Genomic DNA, 12,510 nt, shown 5'->3' with positions numbered 1-12,510 from the left:
GTCAAGATAGACCTGTACTTTACCTTTACTTTATGTCATTTGTAGCCGAATGGCATGTGTCGATTCCTAATGAATTTCTTCTGTGAAAAGTTGTTTTACTTAGGTTCTGGTATTTTAATGTTTACTGATAGCTTATTTGCTGCTCTAAAGTGCTTTTGAGTACGAATACAGCCTGACTTTGCATACGATGTTCTACACTAAACACAGCGAACCGCCAGTATATATATATTTTCGCCTGGTTTCACCAACACCTAGAAATGGTCCAGCAGGTTATAAAGAATGTGGTCAGTTCCATTGCTAGGTGCATTGTAAATGTTACAATTGCAATTTATTAACATAATGTGCTGCAATCTCAGGGCGCACGTTTCTTGCTCAGACATTTATGACAAAAATACAGATATAAATAACCACAGTCACGTGCCAGAATATTATAATGGTTGCTTTTATGCAATAGTAACAAGACTTATATTTATTCAACAAGTCAACCAGTATTTCATGGTTGCTATGCTATGTGCTCTTCTTTGTATTGGATGTACAGTACTCATGGTGCTGTTAGGAAAAGGTGTGATGATATTCATGTTTCAAAATTATTTTGAATGTATTTCAACGAGGTCAGTCGGTGATAGCTGTACATACACAGCCTTACTGCCACATTTCCAGTTTTTGTTTGTGGCAAGTTTGGAAATCATTTGGAAATTTATTGAACAGCGCTATGAGCGCCAGCTGATAAGTCAACAATTGGTTGCCTATAGTAACACACAATTAGAGAAGGCCAAATTTTATTAGAAACATATGAGGGGACCCGTCACCGTGAGTTACAACAAAGCAATGTAAATAACTGGTTTTCAAACATATTGTCTTAGAATGATATTAGTAATATCATAATTAAACAGCATTGAATGTAAAATACGTTTGAATTAGTATGGACTATAAAACACAATCTAGTATATAATATTATTAGTATTGTTTTGTCAGTTTTTTTTAGGGCAAGTACCAAATCCATTGGGTGGAGTAACATTTGAAAGTCACTCGCCCGAAACGGAGAGTCACTCATAAAAAGTAGTTTTTGAACCCGAATATTATGCGAGCATGTATGTAAGTATAGCAACATGCCATTCCGAGACTATATTAGGCATTAGATCTTTCTACCATGTTTGGAGATATTGGTGAATCACTTTAACTTTCGCGACATATCATCCAAATTTACAATTTTGGCACGATGCAGACATTTACATTTTTATCCTGATAGTTGCAAAGTTCAATGACTTAAATAATAACTCAAAAATTTTGTTAGAAACGTATCGGTTGCCTAATTGAATAGAGCATTTGAAAGGCTAAACGCTCATTAAGGTGTTCCCAATTTTGATATCATTAATGATTAATGATTGATCATCCTAACCCTAACCCTAACCTAAATGAATCATGAATGATCATCCTAACCCTAACACAAACTAATATATGACCATGACCATATATATATATATATATATATATATGTGTTATTATGACCATTAATGACATTAAAGTTGGGAACACTCCTAGTGGAGTATCACCCGATGAAAAGGAGCAAATGTTTTTGCAGGTTACCTGTGCTTGTGCGCGTACCTACTTAGGGGTGGTTTCATTTGACCTTAGTGCTCCTAGTGATGGCGCCACTGTGCATTATTTACATGCACTGCTGCACCGGCTATCACTGTTTGCACTGTTTTCGTACGTTTGCCACGACAGAAATAAATATCGTCGAACAACTTGACAACCGGTATGGTCCGCGTGACGAAGATGAACACCATTCTGCTAATTGCACTGATGTCCCTTTGCCTTTCCCCGGCACTTTCTAGTTTAGCAGTGAAGTGCAACTTGCCGTCAAGCCTATGGTGTAATTCTGATGATATAACTCGACAATGTCAGGTAATGTGGCTAATTTAACATTGCTTATTGTTATTATTTATATTGATCATGAGTGTCATAGTATTAATATATTATAATATATAGTCATTATTATATAGACATTCTAATATCTATATTGGGACACTCCTGATTATATGTCATGATATCCAAAATCGTTGTGCAGTTTACTTCAGACTCAGTTCAAAGTCCGGCTAACATGGTACCGTGGACATAATTAAACGAATGGCAATGCCAACCAATGCTGTAATGCTATTCCTAGCCACAAGTTCCCTTCTCGCTTAACACTACGTGTAACAGTCGGAGAGCCTGGTCGGTTTAGGCTATTCCTAGTTCTAGAACTATAGCCCTCTGCTCCGCCGCAGGGCTATAACAGGCCCTGGCAATTTCCAGGGAGTAAGCAAAGACAACTTTTTTGCGGTTAATAACTTCTTCGGTATGCCAAATAAAGCACGTTCTCTGCCGCACAAATGTCTTAAGTTAATGTACACTATAAACATTAAAATTAAACCGCAAACGAACGCTTAAATGTTGTACTTGCTATATTACTTGTCGACGAAGATTGTTTACCAACTTGTAACCGCCATTTTTTGCTAGTGAGCGAGCACAATGTATTCCCAAGTGGAGGGGTGGGCAGGTTGCACGCGGTTGCAAACCGCGCTAGCGCTGCGCAACGAAAAATGGCGGTTTGCAACCGCGTGCAACCTGCCCATGCACCCTCCACTTGGAAATACATTGTGCCCGCTCACTAGCGAAAAAGGGCGGTTACAAGTTGGTAAACAATCTTCGTCGACGAGTAATATAGCAAGTACAACATTTAAGCGATAGTTTGCGTTTTAATTTTAGTGTTTATAGTAACGTAAGACATTTGTGCGGCAGAGAATGTGCTTTATTTGGCATACCGAAGCAGTTATTAACGGCAAAAAAGTTGTCTTTGCTTACTCCCTGGAAATTGCCATAGTATGTTCTAAAGCCCTGCGGCGGAGCGGAGGGCTATAGTTCTAGAGCTAGGCTATTCCATGCTACGCGGTGTCCTGTAACTCACTATACCAATGTCCAATTCGCGTGTATTTATAGAAGTCAGCTGGTGTACTGGTGCAGACTTCTCTATAATTATATCACGTCTGTTTCACCGTCTGGCCATGACTCAAAATAGCTTTACTGGCCACCCAGGTATTGAGGATGACCACCACAAAAATTTTGGGTACATGTTTGGTATCTACACCACCATGAGAACGATTGGTTCTGGTTTTTAACATTATACTTATCTTATGCTGGTGTCGTTCTATATGTATACACAAACAAGGCCAATGCTATTCAGGGTAGGTATAGTGACTATATATATAGATCAAACTATAATTTTGATCCCATACAGTGAGGCTAGGCTTAAGGACCAGGTCAAAATTTGGTTCGGAGTTGGTCACCACATACACTGCATGGTGTAGTATATATTGGTTACAACAAGATAGTTTTACAATAAAAAATAAGACGTGCACTCACTGCACTCGTACGTTCGCACGCACACACGCACACATGCACGCACACACAGCCACACACGTAAGTTAACAATAAGGCATAGTAAATTGCTAAAAGCCAAATTATTCTTATATATATAATTATATCAGGAGCTTATAAATGGAATAAATGGAATATCCATTTTTAAGTTCCTGATTATATATATAATGGCTCTTGGATAAGCATAGCATTGACATGTATTTCAGAAAATCTAATCGTGTACTTGTAGGTGGAGAAGCACTGTAATGCGTGGCACAAGCGTGAAAATACTCCCGTCGACGTAGGTGTTTTCATCGAAGCCCTATGTTCAGACACAATCAGGTTTATCACAACTCAGCTGTACCCTACCTGGGTTCAATTGAGGGATTCAGCCGTCTTTGACATCGATTTTGTTCCGTATGGGAAAGCAACTGTAAGTGTGATATACAATAGCAACTAGCTAAGTATACAGAAGTTCTGAACAAAGAGAAGTATAGTAAATAGGAGGCATAAACTTTTATTATGTAAAAATCAGTAAGAGTTTGCACCATGGATGTGGAGTAAGGATGGTGTGGAGTTATGGAGTATGTGTTTATGCTCTAGCTGTGTGTTGACAGTTTCAATGTATAGTCATTATACCAGTGATACAAATGTATTCTAATTAAGGATAAAAGCTGTTCAAATTTAGATACAGACATAAGGTTTCTTATAGGATAAGCTTTGATAAATGGTAATTGTTTTTCAATCACAATACGTACTTATACTCATCTCGTTCAAATCTGCAGGAAACATGGGACGGAGATAAGTGGGTGTTTGAGTGTCAACATGGTCCAGCAGAGTGTAAAGGAAATCTGATTCAGGTATATGTAGTGATGTCACGATCATCGATTAACTCGATCATCGTGAGCACAATGGCTTGAACCAAGCGCCTTGGTTATCAAAATCCTAATCGATTTCATTCGGGAAAAAAAGAAAAAAAAATCGAAATAAATGTAAATACTTGAACAAAGAAAACTTGGAAAAGTGATGAGAATCAGAAATGTCATCGCTACTATACAAGTTATCCTTTATTAACATACATGTATTATACATACAGTAGTAAACAGTGCAAAACAAACAGTAAACAGGCTAAACAACACATACATGCACACACTACATGCACACGCGTTACGCATACGCAGGCATTCAACACCCTGAGTAACGATTGTAACTGAATCATCTGGTTTACTTGGGTCCAACCGATGATCGATTACGAAATTACAACCGATTATACCGTATATATGCTACAGAGGGATCCATGGTTTTATGTGTCCCACTAATTTCTTTATATTTCAAAACAATTTTATAACTGACAATGACAAAAATCAATGAGGTTGTTTTATCTTGTACACACGCTTCTTGTCTATGATATGATTTTAGTAAGAATGCAGTTTATATGTAACTATTGTCATTTTTTTACACTGTTGTACTATGAACTGGCAGTATAATAAATATGTTTTCAGATAAACTATCACCTATATATTGTCTTGAATGAAGTTAAAATCTCTTATTCGCAAGAAATTGCACATTGCCTTGTTATCTATTTACTACTACTACATAATAATATTAATTGTCATGCAGACATGTGCAATTTTCCACCTGAAAGACACTAATACCATTACGGAGTACATCCACTGTATGATGAGCAGTCCAAATCCCCCTGAATATGGAGAAAAGGTAAAACATCAACCAGATTTAAACATAATAGATACTGAAATGAATGCATTAACGGTTTGGTGGGAATCGTACGATTCCTTTTAGGTGAATCCAGGAATTTATTTCCAGGTTAAAAATAAAGCCATTTGGATGTGTAATATGTTGGTTCATGTCTAAATAAGAAGCCCTATACCCAAATCATAATCATTACCAACCTAACTTTAATCTTAACCTAACCCTAACCTTATCGGTACAAGAACTGGAGAGTACAGTTTATGTTTGATACATTGGTACATATTGATAACAATTCCTTGTACTGTCCTGCTTTATGTATCAAAACTATCAGAGCATGTACATGCAATGACAAGCATGCGCACTTGAAATCTCAATCTCCGCATCGGTTGCAGTGCGCTGAAATGCTGAAGATCGACTATGAGCCGATAGAAAAGTGCACAAATACGACTCTGGGGAACATGCTGCAGCATCACATGGCTAAGAGAACCCAGCAGGCGGAGCCACCTATTAACTACATTCCGTGGATTACACTGAATGGGGAACACAATGACGAGATACAGAACAGAGCTGAGGCAGACTTCATGGGTCTTATGTGCGACACTATTTCCGTAAGAGCTTGGCGTCATGTTTGCGTAGCCTTCCCGCTAATGACATTGCCTCAGTGCATGGAAGTTTCATTGCCAACTGACTCATGACAGAATTGTTATTTCACTGATTTTTGAATTTATTGCTTTTCTATCGTTGTGTGTTTTTTGTCATGTACCTTTGTGCACAATGCATGTGATCATGTGATGCATTATTATTAAAACAGGGGGAAAAACCTGCTGCATGTCGCGAAATCAACGACACCACCATTGGTCACCATTGCTATAAGAACAGCAGGACTGTCCAGGTGCCAGTAGGTGACAGCAAGTGCAACTTGCCACCAAGCCTATGGTGCAGTTCAACCAGAGTTGCACAGAGATGCAAGGTAACTCAGCAGCCTGGCATCCTTCTGTAAAGGAAACTGCGGACTCTTCCATTTTTCTATTCATGCAATTTAGATCACAAACGAATGACTGTGAGCTAATTTTTTCTAAATTGCTCACATGAGTTTTATTCATTCTCGTGTTTGTAACACATTTTTGGCAGGTTGTGGAGCAGTGCACATCTCAGCTGAGTTCAGTGGCGCCCCCTGTCAGCTTTAGTCTATATTACGAAAGCTTGTGTCCAGCCTGCAGGGAAATGATCCAGTCAGTACTGTACCCTACCTGGAAGAAGATAGGGTCTATCATGAATGTGACCTTGGTTCCATATGGAAACGCACATGTATGTTTCTATATATAAGGGCTTGAAATATGTCAGACGTCAGACCATTGAAAATAGTCCTGGGATTTTTGTCTAGCAGTGTCTATATTATGGTTATTCATGGCAGCCCCTATAGAAGAATTATTTTCTATCCCTGTATCTAGGTTTGCTGTTGCGACAATGGTCAGTGATAGAACTGGTGTAAAATCATTTCATTTATTGTGTATTAACTGCAAATAAAGACGCGATGAGTTATTTTTTGACAAGTCTTTTTGCTATATTCTTACTTCATGTTCTTGCTGCAGGAGCATCAGGAAGGAGGCAAGTGGGTATTTTCCTGTCAACATGGCAAAGCAGAATGCACAGGAAATATAATAGAGGTGAGATCTGCAATCGTAGCTAATAGGACAAAGAAATCAAGTTAATTCTTTTGAGTGCATACATGTGTTAAACCCTACCAACATTTTATTTGTAATTAAATGTTTTAACTTGGGTTGTGGAGTTTTTTTTTTTAATGGAGGGTAATTGTGATTAGTCATGGAACTGTAGCAGTTGAAGTAGTCCTGTAGTCCCCCATTTCATGCACATGCTAAGTTCTATTAAAATTTCGTTTTCATGCTGGCGAGTTGCTGAATGTGTGACCTACTTGTAGGGGTGTGTAATTCACCTTCTGGCTCGGGTTGAGAAGTGGCTGCCATATATTCACTGCATGGAGGCATCACCCAGCCCACCTGACTATGGAGCAAAGGTATACCATAAGAATACAGTATATGTTTAGAAGGCATTTCCATTATTATTAAAAAATGGTGTGGCATGATGAGAATGAATGTTTCAGATGCAAAAATGACTTCCTAGGAGAAGATTGTATCGTATACGTGTTTCATAGTGACTTTCTCAGCAGGTTTATCAGTTGCTTGAAGACATAACCTTGCTTAATTTGAGACATTGCTTGAATGCAATTATGAAATTAAAGACGATTCCTACTTTAACCATGTACGTATCATACGTTTATTTCATCTGCAGTGTGCTGAGCAGCTAGGCTTTGCTTGGAAACCTATTTCGAACTGTGCCAATGGCACTGAGGGGAACCACCTCATGCATATGGCAGGTGTAGCAACAGATGCCCTGGTACCTCCACACCAATACGTGCCCTGGGTCACCCTGAACGGGGTGAGTGTGCACACCGATACCATTAGCAGCTGATTGTTTTCCCCCGATTCATGAATCCAGGTGTCAAAAGGTTATTTCGGTGTTAACTAGATCACATGTGTTCAGTGACATCTCGTGGACATAACTATAGTTGGGCGCATATATGGTTTTATGTCGAAGATTTCAGGTTTTCCCGTTGATATTTTGTGAATGAATGCTGTGTTAATTATTATTGAAAAAGGTTATTTTGGTAATGTGTTGATGTCCAAGTTGATAAGTGTGTCAGAAACTGTGTATTTTTTTGTCGTTTGCTGGACAGGTTCATACTGATGAAATCCAAAAGCAAGCTGAGACAGACCTGCTCAAACTCATCTGTAATACATACACTGTAAGTACAGGGCCTTGCATTAGTGAGCTCCGCTTAAGATACTTGTCTTTGTGCAGGGACTGGTAGAGCCATCGCAAGTGGTAGCCCCCAAACCATACAATGGGGGGGGGGAAACTTGATCAAGTAATGATTTTGTTTAAAACATGACAGCCGAAACGCAAAGAATATCTAGCCAAGAATGTTTGCACTCACGATAAACTTAATTGAAGTGCTAAACCATTCTAGTCATCATCGTTTCCTATGGCACTTCAGGGACCAAAGCCGGCTGCGTGCACTGATGGAGAGATACACACCCGTTGTTAAATCTGCCACAAGAGGGAGACATCTGCACCAAAACCTGGTCCATCTGTTGACGGGCCACAAAGAACAAGCACCCTAGCCGATTTGGTAATAAATATACACAAGTATTGATACTTGAAACGAATTTAATAGTCAGGGAAATGTGTAACAGAAATGTTTTGTGCGTTGTGAAATAATTCATGGAAAATCTTTCTATACAGCAACATGCAGATCAAATCAATTTAATAATGCATTGTTGTAACATATTAACATGTGTCTGTGATATGGATTTATACTTGAAACTAGAACTAATGATTACATCTATGAATGGTAATCGTGTAATTTTTACGTATATATGATTTACAATATGAAGATTTGAGTACTTTATATTTACTAAGCAAGTTTCTGAATGTGCCTATGCTGCCTTTCTATTATTAAAATTGTGGCAAGTAACCCAGTACAGGTGGTCATGAATTATTTGCACATATTTGTTACACGATTTGTGCATCATTTCATTTCTAATGAAACTTGAACACATGAGAAAAGAAGTCAGTGACCCCCATGACTTATCATAATTCATAGCAAAATTTATTCGCTTGAAAATGGTAGGAAAGTACAGAATGTCAGATACAAGTAAAAAAAGGCATCTGAATGTACTGGGCATGCATAGAAGAAACAACACGAGTGACAGCGGTGGTCACAAATGTGATAAATTATTCCGATAAGATTATATAGACATCCAACTCTTAAGATATGACATTTTAAGAGCACAGTAGAAACAGTTGACAATTAAACAATTGTCTTGGCAGTAAAGAAACCACATGCAATGTTAATACAGCAATTTGGCAAAATTTCAAATTATTAACTAATCAAAGTTACATCATTTCATTTCAACATCAAGTTGTCACCATTAGATAAATCAAGCAATAATTTGTATAACATAAAACGAACAATGATGAATTAACAAAAAACATTCACTAAAAATCTGCATCAGAGTTAATTGCCTATAGAGTATTATACCTCACCTGGCAATATGACTTTGTAATAAAAATGGTATAATTAGAACACTGTGTATAGAAACGAATCACAACAGTGCTACTTCTCACTTATGAATGATATACGAGGGCTGTATCTTGGAATATATTGGGGAATACATGTGGTAGACACTTCATGAATATACAATAATTAATTTCAGGAAGGGAAATTGGTAAGGTCATTATGCAGTGTCACAAGAAAAGCTTTTAAAAGAAGCTGTGCCAAGTGGAGTAATATTGTAATAAGTTAGCATGAAATTGATGCATTTTTTTAAACCAGTTTTCCAGATGCCAATACTAGATCAATTCAGCTTGCACAATAAATTTACCTGGTTTGATTCAATACAAATTGATGTTACTTATAAATAAAATAGAATATAGCTGTTACAAAAAATGAGAATGCCTAGTGATGCAGGGTTACCAGGAAACCATGTACATTGGATTTCAATGTAGAAAGGTTCATGCCATACTTTTGACTGAATGCACACAAGTGAACACGGCACTATACCGACTCGAAATAAATTTTAAAGATGGGATACAGAGGGACAGCTATTCTACGTCAAACTTGCTTTTAATTAAACAATTTGTAACAACATTGTAGCATTAAAATGTGCACGTCTCTATGGGGTTTGGGGGGGGGGATTTAGTTACTTTAGTGGTACCATGATCACTTGCGTGCATAAAGACAAAAGTATGGCATGAACCTTTCTCCGCTGAATTCCAAAGTACATGATGGTTTCCTAGTAACTTACCCACAGTAATTACCAATACAATAATGCGGGAGTTATCACACCAAAAGAAAGTTTAAACCAGATCTACTTTCCAACACAATCAGCAGTTAAATAATGAGTATTCATAATGATGTAGTTTCTTTCACCGTCAAATTTCAGCCTCAAACACCTACTTTCTAAGGTGACGATTGTGGCACGTAAGACACATGGGCAACGTGGTACATGCACACAGTACAAGTCATGTGAGCCTATTACCGTCCAATAAATCCAATAAATTACATGAGCCACATGTCTGTTGATAAATGACAATTTTGCCAACTCAGCTGTCGGCTGGCATATGCACTCTAGTAGGATATCAGTACATTTTCACAGTACATTTCATCAGTACATCCACAGGTGATTACTGTTGCCCCGGCTTTAAGCAGGCACGTAGCTGAAAGATGCCTGCTTTATGTGCTAACCTGCAAGCCTGCAATACACTTCAACCGATCATAATTCCAAACAATGAACATAACATACAGATTCTACGATGACCACATATTTGTAACTTGTGATCGATGACAAGTTGTGCGATTCATTACTTCCCATTGGTTTATAACAGGGATGAATGACATCTTTTAAAATCCCAGCTTTTATGCATTACGACTCGATATTTCGTCATGGAGGTAATGTAATACTGTTTCTACTCAATTCTAAACTAATACATCTGTATTTATTCATTCATAAGCAATCGTTGACATACCATACAATCATTTAAGCTAAAATAAACGATCGATAGAAAGTTAAATCGTGGAGCACCCATGCAGGCAGTAACTGGTATTTACTATTTACCTGGCTATACAGTATACAGCTAAACAAAATTGAGTCCATGAGCTACTAACCTACTACATCTCAATCTCGGTTTGGTATTCTCACATAACGGGGTACCAACTATCCATCATACTTTTCTTGTCAAGGCTTAAAAGCTAACATGCAAACATGGGGGGATAACGATGTCCATTGTTGGTGCGTTGCGACATTTTATTTGCCATCAGTCATATCCGCCACTTAGGGAAAAATGCACCCATCCGTTTATATGTCAACTTCCCAATACATCACAGACGCAGGTCTAAGTTTCTGCTACACTCAGCTAAGTCAACCAAGCAGGAAGCTTCCACAGTTCACAGTTTCAGAGTGCAAATTCAATTAACCATTACTGTCACGCCATGCAGTTTCCTCCACTCCACGTTTCCACAATACATACATTCTGAATGTATGTATTGTGGAAACGTGGAATTTCTATATTATATATACATTTGAAAATCATCAAATGGTACAACAACCAGTATGAAGTACAAGCTAAACTCGACTCGAATCACAATGAACGTCAAACGATCTAAACACCCTATATGCATCCTACCCAATTCCATGTGAACAACTAGACGTAAACTATGAATATAAATTTTTTAATCACAGCTTATCATTTCATGAATATTCTCAAGCGCAGAACTGGTAGTAGTCAATCACTAAAGCTATACACAACGTTTATAAAAAATCATAATTAGTTTCATGCTTGCTGAATGACGAGTAGAAATGTGTAATTTCAATACTGTGACAGTTAGAGGCAGTAATGGCATATCAGCAGGCTGGTTTCAGAAATCATTGTACGATATATGATCATTATTATTCAGATCTGTTACCGACACAAACGGCACTACAAATAAAGTGAGTAAGATCTTAGAGATAAAATGTACACCATGTAAAATACTGGGTAACAGACTTAATCCTCCAGATATATTGAGCAAACAGAAAATTATGGCATTTCACAAGTATTACATATCATTATTTACATGCATCAAACTCAATAAAATTATAACAGTAGTCATAAGCCGATATTCACTGATGGTTAAATTACTTAAAATTTGCAAATGTTATAACACTTCCATCACTATCACAGTGTTGTTTCTAACTAAATTATAATAAAACTATAAGATTAATACTTTTGTGAATAACGCCTGCTAATAAACCAGACAAACACTATAATTACTTTGGTTAGAACACATTAAAAATTCTCTCTACCTAAAAACTGTTTAGGGGTAGGAACCAATCAGTAAAGGCCCGTCTCCACACACGCGGCGCGGCACGGAACGCCACGGAAACGGCATCGTTCACCCTTACCGGCAAAGTTCAAATCTATTATATCTTATGGCGCAGTCTCCACTGACACGGCACGGCGCCAGTCGGGTTTCACGGCGAGGGCAAAAGTCAAATGAGTTCGACTTTTGCCGGCTGACGTGACGGCGAAAAGACAATTGAACCAATCAACGCAATTGTTTTTTATCACGTGTTCTGCTCACGCTACCATCAGCCAATGGACAACAAGCACATGCATAATTTCTGATCACTGAACCCCAGAGTGAACACAATGCGCTCAGACACAATGCGCGAAATCACAATGTATTTTTTTCAGCACAACGGCGCTGCGTTTTGCTGTGTCGTGTTGTGCCGCGTGTGTGGAGACGGGCCTTAAAGTCAGCGTGAAGAAAGGAACGGC

At 38.0% G+C, this 12,510-nt stretch overlaps 1 protein-coding gene across 1 annotated transcript; it reads left to right on the top strand.

Moving 5' to 3' along the window:
* The first annotated feature begins 1,673 nt into the window (after window positions 1-1,673).
* On the top strand, window positions 1,674-8,672 carry LOC106809440. Its single transcript, XM_014812519.1, has 12 exons — window positions 1,674-1,908; window positions 3,650-3,832; window positions 4,185-4,259; window positions 5,020-5,115; window positions 5,502-5,717; window positions 5,921-6,079; window positions 6,241-6,417; window positions 6,702-6,776; window positions 7,049-7,144; window positions 7,420-7,566; window positions 7,865-7,933; window positions 8,186-8,672. The coding sequence occupies exons 1-12, from the start codon at window positions 1,762-1,764 to the stop codon at window positions 8,234-8,236; spliced, it is 1,491 nt and encodes a 496-aa protein (XP_014668005.1). The 5' UTR covers window positions 1,674-1,761; the 3' UTR covers window positions 8,237-8,672.
* Window positions 8,673-12,510: the final 3,838 nt, after the last annotated feature.

The sequence above is a fragment of the Priapulus caudatus genome, unplaced genomic scaffold (assembly GCF_000485595.1).
Source record: "Priapulus caudatus unplaced genomic scaffold, Priapulus_caudatus-5.0.1 Scaffold354, whole genome shotgun sequence".
In the NCBI taxonomy this organism is placed as follows: domain Eukaryota; kingdom Metazoa; phylum Priapulida; class Priapulimorpha; order Priapulimorphida; family Priapulidae; genus Priapulus; species Priapulus caudatus.
This window is presented reverse-complemented; position numbering and strand designations above follow the sequence as displayed.